The sequence below is a fragment of the Phyllostomus hastatus genome, unplaced genomic scaffold (genome assembly GCF_019186645.2).
Source record: "Phyllostomus hastatus isolate PE091 unplaced genomic scaffold, TTU_PhHast_1.1 phas_contig_283, whole genome shotgun sequence".
Classification (NCBI taxonomy): Eukaryota; Metazoa; Chordata; class Mammalia; order Chiroptera; family Phyllostomidae; genus Phyllostomus; species Phyllostomus hastatus.
This window is the reverse complement of record NW_025333833.1, coordinates 11,602,951-11,626,667: the sequence shown is the minus strand read 5'-3', so window position 1 is coordinate 11,626,667 and position 23,717 is coordinate 11,602,951. Positions and strand designations below refer to the sequence as shown.

The window sequence follows — 23,717 nt, the reverse complement described above, 5'->3', positions numbered from 1 at the left end:
GACCTCACCAATTAGCCACAAAACCACTGACTTTTCCTGGGAGTAATCAATGTGCAAATCGGGGTTTGATTATGTATTCACTGGGTGGACTAGCAATGTCCACCCTGGCGCCTCTGTCACCTGCAGGTCACTGGCCAATGATTTCTGACTTGTTTCTGAAATACGTTCCTTCATCTCATGCTGAGTATTCGTGCTGGGGATCCTAGAGTGAAGAGGTGGTACAAAGGAGGGAACATGATCCCTGTTACCTGGAGTGTGGGGCTGGATTTCAGAGAGGGGCGGCATTCCACTGGGCCTTCGCGGGTGAATAGGAGTTCGCCAGGCGAAGAAATGAGGTGGGAAGGCCTTCCCAACCCAGGGAGTGGAGGCTCGTCTCCTCCGTTCTCACACCTTCGACCCCCCAGATCCTATGGAAATACAATTGTAAGTTTTCTTTTCAGACTCTTGGGGAATCTGGGTGATACTTAGTGAGTTCTTTCCGTTGCTGTAGGGACATTTCTCTAATACTAACGAGAAGTCAGGATTTCAGTAAATCAAATTGGTTATACTCTGTACTCACAACGGTTCCTCAGGGAGATTTTACTGATTTTTACTTTTTTGGGTTAGCAAAGGAAAGAATGTTTTTTTAAACTTTTTATTATATTTGTTCCATTACCATTTAGTCCCCTTATACCCCCCTCACTCCCAGGGGAGGAACCTTAAATCCTATTTTGGAGACTGGCTGATAACATCCGTCCTCAATGAGACGAACCCATGTCCCTTGTTTTTCACGCAGGGGCGGGAGGAGCCGTAATCCACTGTCACGCACGGCTCCTGCTTTCAGTGTTAGCAGGAGATTGCGCCCTCCTGAGCTTCCCAAGCGTTCACGACAGTGACTCAGACGCAGGTGGACACCCAAGACCATCCTTGGGCATCCGAAATGAGCTAATGGCTCATTTGAGCTCAAGATAAAACACAAATACGTCAAGATGGCCCACGAGGTTATGAGAAGGTGGGTGCGGAGTTCACGTGCGGCTGGAAAGAAGTGTCCTCCCACCCTGCACCCTCACTGAACACGGGTGTGGCGGGCAGGACGCAGGGAGGTGCGAGGGCCGGCCCGGGGCGCCCTGAGCCTCCGGCAGCACCCTGACGCAGAGCCGCGGCAGAAGCGGGGGAAGACGGAGAGCACAAGCTAGGTGACCGAGCAGAAGCATTTTGGGGAACTGATCCCTCCCAGTGGTATCTGATACACTTCCTCTCTCCCCCACACTCCGCCCCCCCTTGGCCTATCTCTCTGTCTCTTTCCTTTTCTCTGGTGGCGGGGCTCTGCGTCAGTTTCCGAAAGGTGGGGACATTTCCTGACGCCTTTGCAACACTGGGAGGCTGTCTTAAGGGAGGCTGGACCCACTCCGAGCTGGAGGCCGGGAACGCGAAGGCCGGGACTGCTGTGCTGGGGACGGGCCGCTCACCCTCCTCCTGCCTGTAGCCAGCGCGCACGGCCGGCTGGTGTCCGCCCGACCATGTCTCTGGCTGAGGCCATCAGCCTCTGGAACGATGGGGTGCTGGCAGCTGACAAGAAGGACTGGAAGGGAGCCCTGGACGCCTTCTCTGCAATCCAGGACCCCCACTCCAGGATTTGTTTCAATATGGGCTGCATCTACACCATCCAAGAAAACCTGGCCGCGGCGGAGAAGGTGAGTGAGTGGAGGTCCCCCCCACCCCCGTGGGCCCCACGGAGCCTTTGTAATGATCGGTTCCCAACCCTGGCTGCCCTGGAGAAACGTCTTGGGAGCTTTCCAAGAACGAAAGCTGCCCAGGCCCCACCCACGGAGGTCCTGATTTAAGTGGCCTGGGAGGGGCGTGGGAGCCCTTCATTTTTAAAAGCTCCCCAGATGGTTTGAACGGGCCAGCAGGCTGGGAACCGCTGTGGGTTCCACTCTCCTTTCTTCTCCCTCTATGAACTGCACATCATTCTGGAATGTTCTCTAACCCCCTCATGAAGACGCCCCTGGTTATGTTTTCTTCTGTGAACTCCTGCTGGCCACACACAGCCTCTGCGTCTCACTGCTTCACACCTGACGCTAAACCACCTCTTTTTGGCTTTCCAAGACTTTCACTGGTGGGGTGAGCTTTGTCTGCGCCAGAGGTCAAGAAGAGACACTAAAGTAAAATAGGTGTCATCTATGTGACAATTCATCTGTGTGACACTTACCTGGGGCACTCTTTTAAGGATTTTGAGGCTGGCAGAAGGAAATCGTACATCCGATGTCACGATAAGGAAATCGTGATTGATTGATGATGTCTGCCGGGGGCACCGTGTGGGGTGTTTCAGCATCTTTTTCAACTTTTTTTTTACTCTCTCATACTCCCAAGCATGAGGTTGAGCATTCGAGCATCACCTTTTGGATTGGTTAAGAGAAGCTGGAAAGGGAATCAGCAACAAATGGGTCCTCAGCCACTAATGTTAACTTCCAGCTCTGAGAGACTCAGAGGGGCTGAACATCTTGAGGACTGAGTGAGACACCACCTGTTAAAGTGTTGAGTCACTTCACACCAGGGTGTAAGTGTTAGTTCTTGTTTTTACCTTTTAGCCAGTCTTGGACAGATGGCTGGCCGCCCAGTCCCCTTAAAGAGCCGGTTCCTCCCACAGCCATCCTCACTGGGGCCAGAAGTGCGCAAAGAGAACGAGGACAGAAATTGCTTGGAAGGACCGTGCAGGCTGATAAGTCCGTCTCCGGTCCACAGCGGGTGGGAGCACTCGAGGGCCCCCTCCTCCTCTCGGGACCTGCCAGGGGGGCGGAGCAAATAGCAGCGCAGGTTCTGGGGGCTGCTGGAGGCCAAGTGCACCCTGGGGGAGGAGCTGCTCTGCGGCAGCTACACCAGCAGAGGCTTGTGGCCAGGCTGTGCTGGCCCCGCTGACCTCCAGTTCCCAGGCCCCACAGCTTCCTCTCGCCTCTCCGGACTTCTCCCTGCACTCTGCTGCTTTTCACACTCTCTGCCTTCCTCTGGTTTCCCGCATGAGTCCTCACTCCTGGCATTTTATATGCACTTTTTATTATTGTCCTCACCTGAGGACATTTTTTTCATTGCTTTTAGAGAGAGAGGAAGGGAGGGAAGAGAGAGAGAGAAACATCAATTTGTGGTCCTCTGTACCCGCACCCTGGCCAGGGACAGGTGTATGGGATGACCCTCCGACCAGCTAAGCTGCACTGGCCAGGGCTATTTGTTATTATTTTAATCGTGTAATACTGACATAATAAATCTGCATAATGAGTATATAATACTGTCCAAGACATTTTCATTGTTTTCATATTTAATTGTGTCTATTATTTTAATCCCGTTGGTAGTGTTGAAAAGCAGAAATTAATATACCACTCTACCGAGGAGAATACTAAAGTTACAGTAGATTAGGTAACCTGCCACATGGCATGCCACCAGGAAGTGACAACACAGAGCGTTCTGACCCCGGTGTCAACATAAGGACACCAACGATTCCCAAGACCCTTCTTGCCTCACCCTCTGGCTCATGGCGCACCTCCTCACTCACTGCCTGGCTGCTCGGCCACCAATGGACCTCCCCGTCTCCGCAGGCCTTCTCCAGAAGCATCAACCGAGACAAGCACCTGGCCGTGGCCTACTTCCAGCGTGGGATGCTCTACTACCAGATGGAGAAGTAAGTGGCCCAGGGTTGCACCAGCTGCGGACACTCACAGAGAACCCGGAGCGGGTCTCGGTGCTGTTCGCCCGGGTGTTTGAGAAGCAGCTGTCCAGCCTCTGGTGCAAAGCGTGACCAGACCCGCCCTGTGCGTAGTTATGCAAGAAACCAGCACGAGGCCCGGGCAGGGAGGGCAGGCCGGCCGCCCCGTTAGAAACCAGCCGTGTCAGAGCTCGCGACGAGCCTGCGTAACCGTCGCAGGCCGGGGGTTCCGCTGGTGTGGCACCCCACGAGCATCCCTGAGGGTGAGGGGTCACCGCTGGACGGTGCAGTTGTAAAGCGTTGGCCACCCCTGGTGGTGCTCTATTGTGAGGTGTTGAACTGTTGTACAGCAAGAGTCATCATGAAACCACATCAGATTTTCCGTGGTTTCTGCAGACTGGTTTCAAAAGCCTAGTTTAACCCATGTGATGAAATACTATTTGGCCAGCAAAATGAGAATACAGACTATTCACACAATATGTATGAGAATATATTGATCTAAACAAGTAATAGCATATATATTAATACAGAAAAAAGTTCGCAGTGGATGTTAAATTCACAACATAGGTTTCAGACAGTCTGTATCTCACAAGCCCACTTCTGTTTCACAGAAGAATCTGGAAGGCCATAGACCGAAACGTTGTCAGCGGTTCTCTCTGGGTGGTGACATCGTAGGGATTTCCATTTCCTTCTGTCCGTCTCTCTGTGCTTTCTGCTGTGTTTACTAACCACAAACTAGTTAGTAAGAAGATAAATAAATAGAAAATCAAAGTAAGTCTCACTTTCGTTCCCCTCCCCCAAGATGCCCCAGTAACAAACATACAAATAACAAAGGGAAAACATTCTAGGCATTAACTTAGCATGTTGTGGGGGATGGCAAGCCTTTGCAGCAATTGTTCCTTCCCTTCGTGGGCACAGCTCTAGGGAAGAAGATTTCAGCTCCGGCTAATGAAGAACTTTCAGTGAAAATGGTCAGAGTGTGGGGGTGGGGGGGTGCACACCTGTGCCCGTAGCGGGTGAGGCAGGGTGTTCGTGGGGCACGGAGGAGGCTGCAGAGAATGTCCAGGCATCGGGGTGGGGGCTGGTCTGATCGTGTGTATCCTTGCAAGGCTCCGATGCTAGGGTCTGGTCAGAATCCAAGCCAGGTAAGCCACTGTGCTCAGCCGTTGCCAGGGGCAACTACAAGAAGCCCAGAAGAGTTCCAAGATGTAGAGGCAGTCAGTTACCTGAGTAAGAAAGGGAAGCCAAGCCTTCCCGAAAGAAAAACCACACAGAGGCAGTCTGGGGAGAGCGAGGGCCTGGGCCTGAGGTGCAGGGTGTGTGGGGCAGCCTGGACACAAGTCCCCCAGCTGACCTTTGATCGTAAAGACGAACTCACAGGCCATCCTCTAATGAGCTCCAACAGCCTATAATGAGGGGAGGCACGGTCAAGAGGAAAGACTCCCGGAAGAAACTGCCACACGCAAACGCCCAGAAGTCCCTGAGCCCGCAAGCCTTGGATTTTGAGAGTCAGAAAGGTCTTAGGTAGATCTAGAAGTAAGACCCAGAATTCAATTAGCATGCAATGAATAGTAGTTAAATCTGAGAGCAAAGTCTACCGAATTTCACGGTTAATTCAATAGCAGCCTATTGAGGAAATGATATACAGGAGGCGCTGCCCTCCACCTGAAGCTCCTCCTTTGCTTTTGCTCCGTCGTAGACATCGGTGCCCTCCACCCCCGCAAGGCTCTGCTCGTGACCCCTCCCCCTTACATCACTGTAGCAGTGACTGTTAAATGGCAAAATGTATGCGTTATCTTCCCGGCAACACACACAGCGTGTGTACAACTTTACGTGCAGCTTCAGGGGGGTCGGTGTCCCCTGAAAACCCACACGTGAACCCTAGGGGTCCCACCCTCTCCTGCAGCGCTGGCCTCCATCTGTAGCCAGCTGGCTGCTGAACCTCTCCCTGGGACCAACCCAGGATGTCCCTTTTTCCTCCCCCTTGTCAAGCTGACCTCCGAAACATCTCTTACCTCCTGCCATCCTTCTCCACCCCCACCAGCTCCACCCCGGTTCAGACCCCCAGTTCTCACTGAGACGGCTGCCATCTCTTCCAAACGAATTTCTCTGCCACCAGCCTTGTCTTATCCACCCTTATCCCAGACGGATCTGCTTAAAAAAAAATTAATGTTATCTGCTTAAGAACTGTCAGTGACCCCACTACTGTAGGGTGAAGGCCCAATTCCCTCACCTGCTCCTGTGTGGGCCAGCCGCCGCCCACCCGCTCCTGCTCCACAGGTTTGCCCAGCCGCCCGGCCCCCTAGGGGGCGACCGACCGCTCTCTTCCGTGCCTCCTTTCAGAACGCCTGTTTTCCTGGTGACAGATATTTGCCAATGTCTAACGTGACAGATACTGGATATCCGTCTCCTTCACTACTCTGTGAGTTTCTTGAGAAAAGAAATCTTGACTTGTCCACTCTCGCTTTTCCGCATTGAGTATGGCAGTTCATAAATGCTTACTAAATGCATTAAACTACAGCGAGAAAAATATGGCCTCTGCTTTGCGGGAACTTGTTGAAAGGGGGAAACGGGGCCAGAACACCAGTGGCCACGATGCAAGGCAGAAGGGGACAAGCACTGGAAGAGCTATTTTAAAACAAGGTCCATGGGGAACTAGAAAGCTGACTTCTCAGTGCGTAGGCTAGGAATTCCCCCGGGTTGCAGCGGAACTCGTGTTAGGGCGATGATGGTGTGGGTCTTGCTCTCCATTGTCGCCACTTGCATGTGTCCTGCTGCTCTCCTGTCGCTGCAGAGTCAGTCCCCTAGAGCGCTGTCAGCACGCATATCTGCGGAGGCAGGTGGCGTCCCGGGTGACCGCGGCCAGACGGTCTCACTTCCCCACCCCCAGTCTGCTGGCTGAACGGGGAAGGAAGCTCTAGGTGTTTTGGGTCCTGGGCCCCATGACCCTGAGGGCTGTGATTGTAACCGTGAGACCCTTTAGATGTTGCTGGCTCAAGGAGGTGACTCGGCAAAGTCTTCGTCCTGCAGCCTTTGAAACTGGAAACTGTGACCCCCAGCTCGGCCACAGAGGGGTGTGACATTTTGACATTTTGCAGCAGCTGAAACTCTCTGTTTTAAAACTGTGGACTGCACGGGGCACAGGCAGAACAGAGGCAATCAGGAACACGGTGGTTACTAAGAAACCTTTCCAGTTAGAAAAATGAGGGCTATAAACCCTCTTGGGCTCAGAGTTTGCGAAAAGCCGGCCAGCTTGCTCCTGCCCCGGCCTGTGGGTGAGCAGGGTGTGGCTCGGGTCCAGCACGCACGGCGGGCGCCCAGCAGGAAGCTGCCAGCACCTTGGCCTTCCAGGGACACTGCTTTCCAAATGGCACTGGAGAGAACTGAAGGAGGGCCGGAGGGGGCGGGAGCTGCATGCCTCGGCCCACCCGCAGCCAGGGCTGCCTGCTGCTGTGGAATTTCACACAGAGCCAACTCAGGCCCCGGGCAGCTGGCAGCGGGCAGCCGGCTGTGTGTCAAGGCAGGTGCCCCCAGGGTGCAGCTCCCAGGAAACAAGGGAGGCTGAGCAGAGGCCCAGCAGCGAGCAGCCAGGAGGATGCTTTTAAAGACACGTTTAAAATCTGACATTTACAGAGGGCTCCCCACCCATTTTTAACACAAAGCCAGCCCTTTGAACATCAGTAATTGGTGGGTTCTTTCTCTCTCCCACTGGGCCCAGATCTCTAGATATTGTGATGGGCTGGAGAATTATGAGAACGATTTTGTTGGGGTCACTCAATACCAGGAGGTGCGGGCGGTGTCACCGCACAGCTGAAATGCATCCGCCTCGCCAGGGCTTTTGCCCGGGAGCAAGCGCACTGCGGGTTAATGCTGTCAGCACCTGGGGTGTGCCCTCTGAGCACTGAAACTGTCACACACGCAGACAGCGGACACCATGGCGCTTCATGTGCCCACGGAACAGGGCGCCTGCATCTCTCCTGCCCCTCCTTCTTGGCTCAGCGAGTCAGAGCCAGTCCCCCAATCTTCCAGCCTAGAAAGAAGGTACAAAGATGCTCTTAAAAAATGTGCAGAGACCTTGGAGTGTTTCCTGCTTCCTAAGGAATGGCCTGCACGCTTTTAGTAGGGTTTGCACTGGTCTTTAGGAACAACGAGGGTGTGTTAGAGAAAGCCTTTCCCCTGTTTCTTCCCTGACTGCTGCAGCCGCTGCTGCTGTGACTTCAAACCCGGTGGTGACAGAAGGTCCAGCTTCTCCTCCAGCCATCTGGGGACACACCTCTTAGGACTCTCTCGGCCCGCCCACCCTCCTGGTCAGCTCCACGCTTCCCTGAGATCAGAGCTCCAGCTTCTACAACTGTACATTTCGATCTCCTGATAATACAGTCTAGAGTGTTAAGGGAGCATGTACCAAATGGTTGGCATGTGAATTTAATTGCCAGACTTTTAGAGCTGAAAATAATAATAATAATAATAATAATAATAATAATAACAACAACAACAACAGTGATAATGATATAAATGACCATGTGTACCAGGCACTGTCCTAAGCACCTGAATGCTTCACCGCATTCAGTTCTCACAACTCTGGGACACACATGCTACTGTCACGCTCTATCTCTGAAGACGAGGAAACTTAGAGAAATGAAACAACTTGTCCTTTGTCACTAGATAGTAAATGGCAGAGCCAGGAGTGAAGTCCATGTGGTTTTGACTCCAGAAATTAGATCCGGGACCACCTACTAGCAGGCTTCTCATATTCTAGGCTCCTTGAATATAAAATGCTCCTGGTATACAATACACTCCTTATATTTTGGACCCAGATCCATAATTATGGCTACGGAAGTAACTCACCAGGGCCTCCTGGGCAGGGGCACAGCTAATGGATGTGGTCCCAGTCTCCTGGCCACTGTCCTAGGGCGCCTCACGACACCACACCACTTCCTGCAGGTCTCCCGCAGCCTGAGTCCAAAGTCCAGGCTCGCCTCCAGGAGAAGCCACAAGTGGCAGCTCTGGGTCAGAGAGCGGCCTGGGAACTCATGGTTCAGGTGCCCTGTGGGGGCCACAGCCAGCAGCCAGATTTGTTCCTTCCAGGCCAGGGGGCTGGGTAGGGAGGGTAACTTGTGTTTTGCTGCTCCCCCCATCCCCAGCACCCCACAGCCCGAAGCCCAGCCGTGGCTCCCCCCTACCGGGCCAGAGAGGTCAAGGGCAGGCTGAGGAAGCGTGGTGCAGGTCCTGCCCACATGTCTGTGGGCCCTGCTGATGTGACCAGCCCCACTCTCTGCCCCAAACCCACGGCAGCAGCCCTGACGCACCTGAGCCAGTCAGCACAAGGCCGATCCAGGAAGGCAGGGTGCGGTGCCCGGAACGGGGTCAGAAGTGCTGTTGGCTCAAGGGGTGGTTTCCTTTTTTCCAAGTGCGTGGAGGAGGAGGGAGGGGAGAAGAGACTAAGCAAGCCACAAAACCAGCTGAATTGCACTCAGAAGAAGCCAAGGAGGAAGCTGGGGCAGGAGAGGGTCTCAGCGGCTGTGGGAGGGGCCCTCCAAGCCTCGGTGTCCCTGCGTCAGGCCATCAGGCCGGCCTGGCCTTGGGTGGGGGGCGGGGAGTGCGCAGCCCTCTGAACCGCCTTGCGGGGACCGGGGCCTGGCACATGCTGGCCCGGCCTGGAGCTCCTAGGAGAGAACAGGGCTCTCGTGCAAAGTGACAAACCTGTTGTCAGAAAGGTGGGTGTGGTGTCCAGTCAACAAAGAAGGAAATACCTCCGGCTGCCTGAGGCTGGGTGTCAGACCCCAGGGGCACCGCACACACTGGGTTCTGCAGAAAGCTAGAGCTCAGGGTTGGAAAACAAAACAAAACAAAACAAAAAACCAAAAACCTGGAGCATGAGAAAGGCTCTTGTCCCTGAGAGGCCAGCGGAGAAAGGGACGCAGACACACATCTGACCCCACAGTTTCTCCTCCGTGCCCTGGACTGGTTTATCTTCTCCCTCCATCCCGCAGGTACGATCTGGCACTCAAGGACCTTAAAGAGGCCTTGACTCAGCTTCGAGGGAACCAGCTGATAGACTACAAGATCCTGGGGCTGCAGTTCAAGCTGTTTTCCTGCGAGGTAAGGAAGCACAGCCCGGACATGAGTGCGTCGGCCTGTGAAAGTTTTCACTGTGACTGGCATCGCTCGGGTTGACAAGCTGTCTGCCCAGCGTTACGCTAACAAATCCAAGTCATGGGTTCGCTCTCCACGCAGGGCCTGCCGTGACCTTGCTCAGTTCCCAAGGCACAGACCACGCTCTTTGCTATTAATGGTTCTGGCCTCATGTACTCGGTTGATACCCATGGAGTGAGGATAATTTGGCACCAATCTGTCCCCTCTCGGTCCAAGAGCAGCTCAGCGCACACACTTAGGAAAGGTCCCCATGGGAGGATAACATACTTTCTACATTACCAAGGAGGAGAAACGCGACTGGCTTTGATTTCTCAAGTTAGTGTACTTTTTCCAGCCCTCACCCCTCTCCAACCTCAAATGTCCCGCTAGCTTTGGAAACTGAAATCCCTGCAAATATCGTAGAACTTTATTTAGAAGAATCACTGAAAAAAAGTCCCTTTGCTTTGGTTTCTCAAGTGGGAGAAGCCGAGCGTTTTCAGGGTAGCCCAGGGCTAATAATAGCGTCCACAGCGGCCCAGGCCCCTGGGGACATGTGTGCCCGTCCAGCCCTGCTGCGGGCTGGCAACTTCCTCCTCTGGTCCCCATCTGGGGAACAGGGTTTGCAGTGGGGAGTGCTGGCATTCGGCCAGCTTCTGGAGCAGGGTTTCTCCATTGTGGCACTTCCAGTGTGTTGGCCTGAATAATTCTCAGTTACAGGGGGCTGTCCTGGGCATTGTAGGACGTTGAGCAGCATCCCTGGTCTCCGTTACCCACTGGATGCCAGTAGCACCCCACCCCCAGTGTGACCACCTAACTGTCTCTACGCGTGACCAATTGAGAACCGCTCACATGGATTGAAGGGCTGGGGGACCACAGAGCTCCAGAGCGAAGGTCATGAGACAGTGGCAGCTAAGCAGCCTCCCGTGGGAGGAATGTTCCTGCTGGAGTTGACACTGAGGTGACCCCGGGGCAGGAGACGCCGGCTGTCTGGGCCTCTCTGCAAGCGAGGCTGGACTGTCTGAGGCCGAAGGCCCTTCTGCCACTCGGGCCCCCCCAGGCACCTCCCTACTTCTGATACCACGCCTGCCTTCCGCGGGCTGTCACTCTGGCTCTGAGAAGTCGGCCTTCCTTTTTGAGAAGAGACCCAACCTTTTCCCGTCAGGGAGCCAAAACACCTGGTGTGGCAAAGGTCTACGCAGAAGATGGCCAGGAACTGGCCAAAACGGCCCTGCAGCGTCCTTGCTTCCTGCACACACGGTCAAGGGTGGGCTGGGCCCCAGTGTGCATGTGGAAGGCGACCAACCCTTCATGGAGGCTCTGAGCCTTTCTGGTTTTGTTTTGTTTTGTTTTTTAAAATCCTGCTGATGCATCTAAAACATTTAATTCTATGTGTAAGTTGTGAAGCATGATAACCAAACACACATTCATGAACCTATCACCCAACTCAAGACCTGGAAAATTACAGCCATTGGATGGATGGGCTGTTCCCTCCCGCCCAGGTGAGGCACTGTGCTGGGCTTGGGCCGAGTCCCTTTCCAGCTTCTGTCCATACAGTGATAGAGTGTCCTCGTTCCTGGTGCCTGGCTCACAGTATCGCTAGCGCCGCGTCCCAGGCAGGGTTCTGTGGATGCTGGTGCAGGACACTGCGTCTGGAACCCTCTTTCTCCCCACCCCGCACCCGCCTGCTCCCTCAGCCTAGGCCCAGAGGCAGGAGCTATGTTGAGAAGCCACACACATGTATTTATTCCCAGCTCTTCAAGGGGCCTGGAGCCCATCACTCTTCTTGATTCTAAAGCCACATGGTAACTCTTGTTGCTCCTGACCGACCTGGTTGTCCAAAAACTGTACACCATGGAGTTGGATTGGTGTATCACGTGAGGTCCACTTAACACCATCCTTGTGCTGCACACCACTCAGTAGCAAGATTGACGGCATTGTATTATCTCCAGACATTCCCAAGAGAGCTGGGAAACGGAGATAGGTTGCCAGGCAACCTTCCAAGGGCACCATGCAAGCTCCTTCCTGGCGCCCAGATCTGAAGCAGCCCCCAGCTTTACGCTGCGGCCTGTGCCTTCCTAGGTCTTGTACAACATTGCTCTCATGCACGCCAAGAAGGAGGAATGGAAAAAGGCTGAGGAGCAGTTGGCGTTGGCTATGAGCATGAAGTCCGAACCCAGGCATTCCAAAATCGACAAAGCCATGGAGTGCATTTGGGTAAGCGGCCGGGGGGCGCAGGTGGGGAGAGCGTGTCATTGGGTTTTTGTTTGTGTAGGGGGGCGTGCAGGTTGAGAAACCATACAAGTGGTGCTTTTACTTTCTCTGGGCCCTGGGTAGTAGAATTCCAGGCAGGGGCTTGACTCTGGAAGTGCTAGGAAGCGGAGGCCTAGAATAGGAGTCCTCAGAGTCCTGCCTTGGGCCACCACCCCCACCCCAGCCCCCACGTGGGGCTCCGTGGCAGCAAAGGGGAGCAGGAGGCTGGAGGCTGGAGTCCAGCACGCAAGGGCAGAGGCTGTGCCTGCTGGTTCACCGTGAGTCCTGGCAGGCAGGCACTGTGCCAGGCACACCACCGCTCTTGACAGAAACACCTTGGTTATATGAACAAATGCTAAAAAGTAGCCTTTGCTTGTCTGAGCACATTTGGGATGAAGCTCACTTTGAATCGGGTCTTTAAAACGGCAGGAACAAGGGGACACAGGTCAGTCTTTACATGGCTGTGCTGCAGACACGGATCCCAACACGGCACAGCTCTGGGCCCCGCAAGGCGCGGCGGTGCCCCCTCCACTGTGAGTGGCAGCGCCACCCGAGCCACACGGAGTGGGAGAGGGGCGGCTCCCCTTTGAAACGAGGCTGCTGGGCAAGCAACGCCGACAGATGTCCACACAGCCTCTCAGTGAAAAGGGACTTTGCAACCCACCTTTCCTACCACAGACACCCTGAAATAGCAGCAAGTTCCATCCTTCCGAGTCTGGGAAAAGCGCTTCGGTGAGGTGCTCTCTGTGGATCCTCGCATGCGTTCGGTGAGGCAGGCAGGACAAGCCTCCTCACCTGTACCCTACAGGTAAGGAGACACTGTGCTGTCTGTGTCACAGAAACAGAAGCTGTACGAGCCGGTGGTGATCCCCGTGGGCAGGATCTTCCGACCCAACGAGAGGCAAGTGGCCCAGCTGGTCAAGAAGGATTACCTAGGCAAGGCTACGGTAGGTGGATCCCTCAGCCTCCCCGTCTCCTGAGACGTGGGCCCTGCAGAGCATGGTGGGAGGGACTCGGGGAAAAGGGCTCCCCCTTGTGGTTCTGCCCCGGGATGGCAATGGGAGACTGTGCACAGTGTGGTGCTCTTGTTGAAGATGCTTCTAGTTTACTTTCTCCGGGCGCCTCTCATCCCTAACCTTCCAGCCTGACCCTGGGCGAGGGCCGACTCACAGGGTGCTGAGTCTCGGGGACTGAGCCAGCGGAAGGAAAGCACAGCTCTGAGGTGCTCAATCAATGTGGAGAGAACATGTCAGGGAAAGGGACCAGCGTGACGTCTTCTTAGCTTAACGCTTCCTGTGGCCACGCTTCCACAGCCCCAGGACTAGACTGGAGTCCTTCTGAGCCCTGGTCTTGGTCTTAGACCCTCTCAGGAATGGTCCACAGTTAGCCAACAGCCCTGTTCCAAAACTGCACGTGACTTTGATGCAACTGTAGGGCCAAAGTTGCCTACCGACGGGGTAGCCGGTTCTGGCACAGCCGAGAGACTGGGTTAGTGGGGGCCCCCAGTGTCCACCAGTGGGTGAGCGGACGAGCAACATGCGGTATAGCCCCACGATGGGATGTAGGGACCAATGCGAGTCCTGGCATGGATGAACCCTGAAAAGACTATGCCGTGCGAAGGAAGCGAGGCACAGAAGCCGCGTGTTACACAATCCTGTTTACAGGAACTGTCGAGACTAGGTGATGCACAGAAGCAGAAGCTAGATGGTGACCGCCAGGTGCTGGGAGGACAGGGGATGTGGGCGTAATGGGGACGGCGTTTCTCTGGGGGCCGGTGAGAATGTTTTGGCACTAGACGGAAGTGGTGGTCACGCAGCCTCGTGATCGTGGGAAACGCCACTGTGTTGTGTGCTTGAAAATGGTTAATGTTATAGCATGTAAACTTCACCTCAATAAAAACCTCAAAAATGAGAAAGAGAGAGAGGGGGCCTGCTGGGTGAGCGGGGGCGGGGTGGGTACCAGTTTCTTCAGTCGCTGAAACTTCCCACCCAGAGGGTCAGCCCTCCGGTCCCTAGCCACTGTCCGCTTCTAGAAGCAGGCGGCAGTGACAATGGGCCCAGGGTGCGAGAACGGAGGGGAACTTGACGGGGAAACGGTGCTGGCCGAGCCCTCACGCCCTCCTTCCTCCGTTCCAGGTGGTGGCGTCCGTGGTGGATCAGGACAGCTTCTCCGGGTTTGCGCCTCTGCAGCCACAGGTGAGGCGGCCCTGCCTTCCCCGTGGACCTCGCCTCCCGGGCTCTCTGTGCCACGTCCAGTGTGGGGAGAGCATTTTCGCTGGGCGGCCTCATTTCAAGGGCTCCTTCACCCAGCCGCTCAGGGCTGCTGAGGGTGTCTGCCTGCTCCTCCTGGCCCGGCGTCCACGACCGGTGGAAACGAAGCAGTTTGAGGATTCACCAGCCTCGGGTCCTCAAGAAGCCAGCCCTCCTGCTTCCCCCACCCCCAAGTGCCAGCCTTCACTTCTCTATGTTCTGAGAGCTGCTGATGCTCTCTCCTGGACCTGGGACTCTTCGCTCAGAAAACGGGAACACAGCTAGCGCAGGATTTTGAACAATTCTTCTGGGACCTGGGCTAGTAGGGGACTCCCTCGGGGGCTGGGGCCTGAGGCCGGGAGCTCTCCTGGCTGCACCCATCTGCCTGTGATCAGGGGTTCCCTGGGGAACACAGGGAGGGTGCCCGCAGCCCATGCTGGGCTCGGAGACGTGGTTCCAGAGGGACCGGACGACAGGCGTCCAGAAATGTGAAGGCAGGAGGCATGGCTTCCTCGGGAAGGGAAGAGGGTGAGACAGGCCAAGCAGAATCTGAGCGGTGTTGCAAGATAACGTGGATGGGCAAGAGCGCCGCTGCGCACCCGCAGGGGAGGGGGTTCTGAGTGGGGCGCCTCCACTCCGGTCTGCACGCCCCTGGGCACTCCCGAGGGCAGCTCTGACAGCCGGCCGGAGGCCAAAGGGTGGCCACTAGCCCAGAATGTGACTGGTGCTGGGGCTCCGGAGGGCGAGGTGAACGACGGAGAACAGAGATCCAGATTCTCTGACCTTGTTCTCACACTAACTTGTGGGAAAACTCGAGAAGTCCCTTGGGCTTCAGAGCCACCCGAGGGCTCCAAGGGGAGAAGATGCCAGTCGGGGTGGAACAGGAAACACGCATGGAAAGGGGGCTCCTGCCTGGCCAGTGGATCTGGAGTTGGCTTTAAATACCCACAGGCGACATGCGATATAGCAGACATGAATTATAGAACAGAGTTTTTGGAAACTGTCCTAACAATGGGACGGAGCTCAAGGTCAAAAGCATCCTCGCGACGCCATGTGGCCCTGTCACAGCTAAACTTCCCCAGGAAGCAGGTCTGGCTGAACACCAGGTGCTGTGCCGGTGAAGCCGGTACCCAGGGAGCCGGCGGGAGGTGTTACTTCCCAGCGTGTAGTCAGGGCACCCCGCGCCCTCTCCCTGGACAGAGTCCTGATGGAGCCACAAATGCGTTCTTTGATTTCCTGCTCTGGGAAGAAGGCTCAAACTACCATTAATAATCTGCTCTTTCTTTCTTTGCTGTCCTGCCCATCTTGGTTCCTCCTGAATGTTCAATAGGCAGCTGAGCCTCCGCCCAGACCCAAAACGCCAGAGATCTTCAGGTAAGTTAAACACAAATCAATGTGCAGAACAGCCCAGCTCCAAGCCTGGGCTGGGGGCAAGAGAGGCGGTGGAGAAAAGGAAGCCGGGGTCAGGGTCTCCTCTGTGCTGGGACTGACCCTGGGGGCCTGGGGACAACGACAAGGTGGCCCTGTGTCCCCACGACAACAACGTGCATGCCGCCATGCGGTGAAGCATTCTTGCTGAGCAGCAGGAGTGTCCCGGGGAACACTGTCCCTCCCTCCCTCCCCGAGGGCTGGGCGCTGGCCGGGGCTGCAGAGCGGAGGCCGAGCTCACTGGAGCCCAGCGAGCAGAGCGGGAGGCCGGAGCGGCCTGTCCTTTCCTGTGTGGCTGTGTCTTTGCTCCTTCTCGGCACAAGTTTTCTGAAAAAGAGGAAAGACTCAAGAAAATGAAGTCATTCTTCTGTAAGACGAGAAGGAAAGAATGACCTCACCTACAGCTTTCTTAAGAACTGCCTCTCAGGGAGGAAGCTCGCCCAGCTCCCCACCCCGAAAAAGGTTCCAGCAAGTGACAAGAGCCCCAAAGCAAGTACACAAATGCGGGGCCTGGCGCAGCTCGTTCCTACACTCTGTCTGCGGGCCACTCTGTGCCCACTCTGCAAATAGACGCAAGGGCTGGAGACAAAAAGGGGGCAGAGCACCCAGGAGGGCAGAGGGGGAGGGCCCCAGCGAGCCCGGAGTGAGGGAGGAGCGAGAAGCCACAGCGGGCCACCATGAAGCCAGCCTGGAAGTCACACACTCCAAAGCGCCCAGCGCCTTCCACAGCAGAGGAGGTGCGGAGGAAGTGGTCCCGGGGGACGACCTTGGGGCCTTGCGGAACGCAGAGCCCGCACATCCCCTTCTCCTCACAGCACCTCCTGTGGGCACTCCCGCCCCCTCCTGACCCCACCCTGGCTCAGGGGCCTCCTCCTCCCTCACCCCCCCCACCCCCCACTCATCTCCTCGCCCAGCTGGCTCTTACCTGCACACTCACCTGGCCGCCCAGCCCAGCCCAGACGTGGGAGCCGGCCAGGCACACCCTTGAGCCTGCTCCTCAGAAGGGAAGGCAGGAGGAGGAAGGAGGACTGCAAGGCTTCTACATCCACGTAGTTTTCTTTTATTCTTGTTCCCCCGTGTATATGGTGAGGGAGCAAGTCCACGTGTCTTCCCTGCGGAGTACTCTGCGAGCCTGCGTGGGGGGCAGGCGCCCACTCAGGGTCACAGAGGCAGTTAGACGTGGAGTTAGAGGGTGTCTGGAGCGCGCCTCCGGGCTCCAAGTCCCCTGTGTTGTCCCATAGTGGGAGGCCACACGTTCCAGGCCAGACAGTGGACGACATCTGTGTCTACCCCTCAGGGCTCTGGAAGGGGAGGCTCACCGCGTGCTGTTCGGGTTTGTGCCCGAGACACCAGAGGAGCTCCAGGTCATGCCTGGGAACATCGTCTTTGTCTTGAAGAAGGGCAATGATAACTGGGCCACGGTCATGTTCAACGGGCAGGTATGCAGAAGCCCCGGGGGTGGTTGGGGGGCATGGGATCCTGGCAGCAAAGGGCAGAGCTTTCTGAGCACCCGTGTCTGCTGCCTTCTTTGCAGAAGGGGCTCGTGCCCTGCAACTACCTGGAGCCGGTGGAGCTGCGGATCCACCCTCAGCAGCAGCCCCAGGTACCGTGGCGCCAAAGCCTGACCCACCAGCCCCCACCCCAACCGCCGACGGACCTCTCCACCGTCCTGAGCACTGGAGAAAGACTTGCTGGCCCTGAGCCCGCCTCCTGTGGCACCAGCTGCCCAGAGCTGGACGTGGGATGAGGGGAAAGGCCCAGACATGCTGAGTGGAGGCACCTTCGGGATCTCCTGGGCCCACTCGCCTTTGTGATTCCTCCCGGTCACGGGTGACATGGCTCCCAGAGCCCATAGTATATGGAGGTTAGGTCTGCCCAGAAATGCCCTCTTCACCTGCGCTGGCTGGTGAAATATCATTAAAAAAAGACAACGACGACAGGTGTGCTCTAGAGCACTGACGGCGTAGGCTTTGCCCATCACTGCTTCTGAAGCCCCTCCATTCCCCCCAGTGCCCATCTGCTGGGCCTGCCAAGCGGTCTTTGTGGGATCTGAGCAGCCGAAGAGGTGGCTGGGGGCCGTGGAACCAGGTGTCCTCTGTGGGCGTGGGCCTCCCTGGTCAGAACCACGACACCAGATGACTCAAAAAGGTTCCAATGCCTTACAAAGAGAGAGGGGGACTTTTCCTTTGAAGGGCAAGGTGTGGCGTGAGAGGGCGAGCTAAGACCAGAGCTCAGGGCCCCACGCCGCCCCATGGCCCGAGGATTGTCAGTGTATGCTGACGGGTGAGTCGGCAGCAGGGCCTCTGGGAGGGGGCTAGGCTTCTGATTGCCACTGTGGTTGGTTTGCACCAGGCCAGGCCTGCCCCCCGACTTCACCCACACTTTCCTCCGTCTCCCCTGGAAGTCACCACCACCCCAACTTGTCGAAGTCACTGCATCTGGCTCTTCCCTTTGGGGGTCTGCGGGGGCTCACTCCACCCCACTCTTCCTCCGGCCTAAGCACTTGGTCAGGATGGAGGTTCTCACCAGCCCTTCCTGTCACCCCAGGAGGACGCTTCCCCGGAGTCCGACATCCCGGCTCCGCCCACAGGCAGTGCGCCCGGAAGACCCCTGCAGCCACCAGGTCAGTGTCCCTGGAGCAGCCTCCCAGGCCCCAGGGGAAGGAGCGCCCCAGGCTGCTTCCAGGGAAGGCTGGTTTCTCCTCCTCTCAGCAAGCCACTCAGCGGCAGCTGAGCACACTGGGGCCCGTCTCTCCTGCACCCACGACCCAGGAAGGAGATGCCCCCCGCCCGCCCCTGCTCCAGAACACCCATGGGGCCTGGGTGAATGCAGCTGGTTTTGGGGGGCAGAGAGCACCCCGACTCAAGTAGCACCAAACCCCTCAGTCAGAACCAGACCCAGTCCCAGGTGCAGCAGCTGAAGTAACTCCGAGCGGGTGGTGGGGCTCCTTTCAAAGGGCCTGCGGAGCTCTGTTACCTGGAAAGGAAACTGACCCGCAGAGCCCTCGGGGTCAGAGGAAGACCAAGGGGCGATGGGGACGGGAGACCCTGCCGGTAACAACGCGCTGTGTGTCTGTGATGCAGTGCGAGCAGGCTCTGAGCAAGTGCGGGAGGGAGGCATCGGCGGGCGGCGTGCCCAGATTCCACACCAGTGATCACTACGCCCACCGGGCCGTCAGAATCCCGCGGCGCTCCCCACACCCGTTTTTATTTAGAAAAATGTCAGAAAAGTTGCAAATATGGTCCAAAAAATGCCAGCTGCTTTTCACCCAGATTCACCAATTGTTAACGTTCTGCACCATGTGCTTGCCCTGCTCCGCCCTCTATATACTGATGTTTTTTCTGAGAGGCCGAGCCACCTGAGCCACAGGCTGATGACACTTCGCCCCACACTTCAGCACGTGTCTCCTAATGGCAGGGGTGTTCCTCTGCGTGCCCCCAATACAGGCAGTATACCTAGGACTGTCTGATATTCGTATTACAGAATGTGTACTGCATGTTCAGGTTTCTCCAATCCTCCTCCAAAGCACCCTTAATGTCTTTCGTTTTGTCTGTTTCTCTAAGGGGCCTATCAAGAATCTCCCATTAACCTAGGAAGATTTTAAGAATATAAATTCCTAGGCCTTTCATTCTGCTTTTTTCAGGACTAAAATTAAGCTTAGGAACCTGTACTTCTAGAAAAAAAAAAATCCCAAGTGATTTTAATGACCAGGCTTGGTTTGAAATCAGTGATCTCTTTTGACCCGGAATCCCGCATAGCTCCTTTATTCACACTTCTCTGACATAACCCATACGCACATTGCCCTATTAATACACTATCACATTAAAAACACACAAAAATAAAAAGAATAAGGGAAAAATAAGTGGTCCCACGATTTCTTCTTGTGGCCCCCGGCTCATCTCACACTCCCTGTTTGTCTTTGCTTTGCCGCCCTCGGGTGTTACTGGCCTTCGGGGTCCCTGCGGACACCGTGGGTTGGGGTGGTCGGGAGGTCCTGTGGTAACTAACTACCCAAACTCTCCCTAGAAGCACAGCCAGGTTCCTCTGTGGGCTCACGGCTTTGCCCTTCACGTCTCCCCAGAGTGAGGTTTTTCCCCGCAGTAAGGTTAACGATGCCCCAGAGGTGAAAGGGCACGGAGCTGGGCGTCTGTCCTGGGAGGTTTCATTCTGTGTATGGAAGGGCCTGGTCAAGAGTGTTGATTCATCTTCTTTTTTCACTCCTTACCCTCTCCCTTTAGGTCAGAAAGAAGAAGAGCCCAAGGTAACCTTTTTCCCTGGTGCTAAAGTGGGGGAGAATGGAAGAGCTTGGGCCTCCACCACGGGCATGTCTCCCTGGATGATAGAAAGGGTAAAGAAAGGGTAGACCAGTTGCCACCATACTCACAGTCCACGAACTAGAGACCCCTCCAGTCCCCGGCCTCCACACACGTTTCCTACTGGCCCACGGCTGGTGAGCTAGATCTCATGCCATAGGAATTCCCATCCAAGCGAGAGTAGGGCTAGAAGACCTTTGGCCTCGCCCCTGGCCACATACAGTCCTCCCTGTGCTACCAGTAAAGCCGTGGAGACCCGGGATTTGCTGGAGGAAGCCTCAGAGGCTCACAAGTTCCCTGTGCTTCCTCTCCCCTCAGGAAATAAAGCTCAGCGTCCCCATGCCCTACACACTCAAGGTGCACTACAAGTACACGGTCGTCATGGAGACGCAGCCCGGCCTCCCCTACAGCCAGATCCGGGACATGGTGTCCAAGAAACTGCAGCTCCTGCCGGAACACACTAAGCTGAGGTGAGCTCCATGTAGGTAGCAGGGAGGGGACAGCTGGGGACCTGGCACTGGCCTAGAGGACAGTTTTACACTGAAGCGCTCTGACGTGGTGCTTCCTCGTTACCCCCACCCAGCTATCGGCCCAAGGACAGCAATGAGCTGGTGCCCCTCTCGGAAGACAGCATGGAGGCCGCCTGGGGCCAAGTGAAAAACTACTGCCTGACTCTGTGGTGTGAGAACACAGTGGTGAGTGCGGCCAGCCCGGGGCCACTTCCTCAGCAGGAGTTCAGCCTTTATCCGCCACTGGTTTCACTCTTCTAGCCTCAGTCTCAGGTGAGGAAACGGAGGTTCACAGAGGGTACGATGTGGCAAGCAGTGGAGCTGGGGTTCCAACCTGGCCTTTGGACCCCGTGGGGCCACTTCCACCTTACTGTGTGTGCCGCCTTTCCGGACAGAGGCTCTGCCCAGGTCGGAGCAAACCGCCCTGGGAATCGGGCGCTGCTAACACACAGCACAGCCCGCAGCCTCGCGGCCTCTAACGCCCATTTCTCAAATCCTTTGATCCACGCCTCCAGACACCGCGCACCCTTCCTCCACGTCTGTGGGACGGAGATGACGTTCATGGCCGTGGTCCTGGGTAATCGTAGGGCACCGTGCAGCGGTCCTCGAACTTGAGCAGGGACCCGAGTTACCCACCTACAGCAAGACTGCTGGGCCCCACCCACAGGGTTTCCGACTTACTGGGGCTGGGAGGGAGCTGCAGATCTGCATTTCTGACGAGGTCCCCGGGGCTGCGGACTCCGTTGGAGACCTAGGTCTGCCTGTGCGTTCTGCCCCCTCGTGGGTGAGTCCCCCCCGTTCCTCCATCTGGAAAGAAGTATCGAGAGCGCCCACTCTACCTTTTGGGGATAAATTACTAAGTTTTCAGGAAGACTTTGGGGCAACACACGGCCCCGCAGACCTTCAGCTTCGTTCACCCGGCCATCCCGTGTCCACGAAGGACACGTCAGGTCTGCGCCGGACACCGATCCCAGACCTGCCGTTGAGATCGTGGCGCACATGCCGCACCCGACATCTCCCCGACCGAGTCCTTTAGTGATGTGACGTTCGCCGCTCCCTGTCCAGGGAGCTGGCAAACTGACAGGCCCACTGTCGTTTCAGGGCGACCAGGGCGTTCCCGAGGAACCCGAGGGGAGCGGGACATCGGAGGTGCGTCACCAGGCACCAGAACCTCAGCTCAAGGAGGGGAGCCAGGTGGTGGCCCTCTTCAGTTACGAGGCCACCCAACCGGAAGACCTGGCGTTTCTGGAAGGGGACGTGATCCAGGTTGTATCCATGGGTGAGTGCTACTCCCGACTGCAGGAGTTAACCGGGAAACAACCCATCCGATGTTCTGAAACTTTATGGTAACACGTAAACAGAAAACAGGATGCAGCCTAAGTACTGGGCGGTGCTGGGGCCGAGTTCACCTCTGTTGGACGGTTGTGAGATGGTTTCCCGCACCCAGTTCCTCACGCTTGAACGGGAACTACCTGGGGAGCCTGTTAGAACAGAATCCCATCCTAGCTCAGAGTTGGGGTGGGGCCTGGGAGTCTGCATTTCTAACATGCTCCCGGGACCCAGGACAAGCCCATGTTTCCAGTCCATGGCTTGTGCACAAATAGGAAAGCTCAAACGGGCTGCAACGAGAACCACCCTGGGGAAACTCTAGAATGAACACCCTGGCGCCCAGCCGCCCCGCCGAGTCAGAGCGGTTTCCGGCCAGGACCCGAGCGCCAGGGCTGTGTCCGATCTGGACGGAGCACATCCGAAGACAGACTCAGCTGCTCATGGGGACTGGCAGACGGGCTTTGGAACAGGTCACCCCTCAACTGAGATTAGCAGAGTGAGCCCAAACAAGCTGTTAGTCTCTCTGGGTTTCCTTTTCCTCAGTAAAATAGGAATATCTACACCTGAGTTATTATGAAGTCTGAAAAAAATATAGAGATATATACACACATACATGTACATATATCCTAGCACAGTTCCTGCACTTGAGTAAATAAAATCCTTGTTTTACATGCACTGAGCCCCTCACTAGCTCCAGCTCTCAACCCCTGGACCACCCGCTAGTGACCCCTCGTGAGCAATATACTTAGCCAGTGGCGTGTCCCCTCCCCGCGGTCAAAACAAAGACTCCCAACGCGGTTCAGATAAACTTTCCTGTTAGAAACGCTACCTGCAGATCATCGCTCAGCTTCTCCCGTCTCACTCCCCCTCTGAAACACCCAATTCCTTCTCCCGGGTTTCACTGCTCCGCCGCGTCCCCGGCTGGGGCAGGAGCCCCACGTTCCCTCTGAGGCCCAGTCACTGGCCGCCACTGACCTCTCCCGGGCGCGGCGGGGGGAGGGGGCCGCGGGGGGGGCGGGGGGCTGACCTGAGACCCGTGGGGACAGCCGGCCAAGGCCGCTCCCAGCACGGGTCTCGGACACGGACCCCTGCCCTCCCCGCCCGCAGTGAACGACGACTGGCTGGAAGGGGAGTGCGGAGGGAAGATCGGCATCTTCCCCAGGGCTTTCGTGCAGGGCCGGGCCGCCGCCCACCCGGACAGCGCGCCCAGGGCGGTCTAGCATGTCTTGCAACCCACGGAGCGGAAGGAAGAAAAGCGCCATCTCCCTTGCAAGACTGAGGACGCCTCCGCGGCACGCTGTGCCGAGACCGCCGCGCGGTGGAAGTGCTCGCTTTTTCCTGTTCAAGTCCGACCCATCACAGGCGGATGAACACCGCGGGGTGGGGTGGGGAGCGGTTGGACGTGTCTCCGAGGGCATGAGGGGTCCTTCCAGGGTGCTGGTTTCTCGCCTTAAGTGCTGGCTACCCAGGTGTGTTCACTTTGTGGGAAACTCAGTGAGCTGCGCAGCGATTACTGGCGCACTTCTCTGTATGTGTGATAAAAATAAAAAAGCAAGACGGCCGGAGTGCCGGCCCGAGGCCCAAAGGAAACTCGCTCCGTTCCTGCAGCACCACACCACAGGGTCCGGGGGGCCTCCAGGTGACTCAGGAGGCAGACACGCAAAAGCGACTGTTCTGTAAGTCCCCGGCTGTGAACAGAACCCGCACTGAGTTGGGTTCCCCTGGAGCTACAAGAGCCACATCCCCTCCTGCCTCCTCGGAGAGAAACGTCTGTCCAGAGTTTAATGGGAATATCTGCCACTAACACGTGACTGATCAGAAGCCGCGT

General features: G+C 56.4%; 1 protein-coding gene and 1 long non-coding RNA gene across 7 annotated transcripts; one reads left to right on the top strand and one right to left on the bottom strand.

The window, feature by feature from the left end:
• The first annotated feature begins 1,280 nt into the window (after positions 1 to 1,280).
• NCF2 (neutrophil cytosolic factor 2) lies at positions 1,281 to 23,479 on the top strand. Of its 3 annotated transcripts, none has more exons than XM_045838736.1 (15): positions 1,281 to 1,673; positions 3,570 to 3,652; positions 9,670 to 9,778; positions 11,891 to 12,025; positions 12,901 to 13,008; positions 14,197 to 14,256; positions 15,641 to 15,684; positions 17,036 to 17,177; positions 17,273 to 17,341; positions 18,286 to 18,361; positions 19,977 to 19,999; positions 20,370 to 20,521; positions 20,635 to 20,746; positions 21,662 to 21,839; positions 22,997 to 23,479. In XM_045838736.1, the coding sequence occupies exons 1-15, from the start codon at positions 1,500 to 1,502 to the stop codon at positions 23,107 to 23,109; spliced, it is 1,578 nt and encodes a 525-aa protein (XP_045694692.1). In that variant the 5' UTR covers positions 1,281 to 1,499; the 3' UTR covers positions 23,110 to 23,479. The 3 variants fall into 3 exon arrangements, with proteins under 3 accessions (XP_045694692.1, XP_045694691.1, XP_045694693.1); XM_045838735.1 differs by having other exon boundaries at positions 19,977 to 20,086; XM_045838737.1 differs by lacking the exons at positions 1,281 to 1,673; positions 3,570 to 3,652 and adding an exon at positions 9,239 to 9,393 and having other exon boundaries at positions 19,977 to 20,086.
• Positions 4,145 to 9,014, bottom strand: LOC123818497. 4 transcript variants are annotated; one of them, XR_006785633.1, is made up of 5 exons: positions 8,986 to 9,014; positions 8,525 to 8,773; positions 5,031 to 7,706; positions 4,678 to 4,855; positions 4,145 to 4,411 (listed from the first exon to the last, which is right to left on the bottom strand). It is a non-coding gene; the product is annotated as an uncharacterized LOC123818497 (long non-coding RNA). The 4 variants fall into 4 exon arrangements; XR_006785631.1 differs by having other exon boundaries at positions 4,678 to 5,827; positions 5,910 to 7,706; XR_006785630.1 differs by having other exon boundaries at positions 4,678 to 7,706.
• Positions 23,480 to 23,717: the final 238 nt, after the last annotated feature.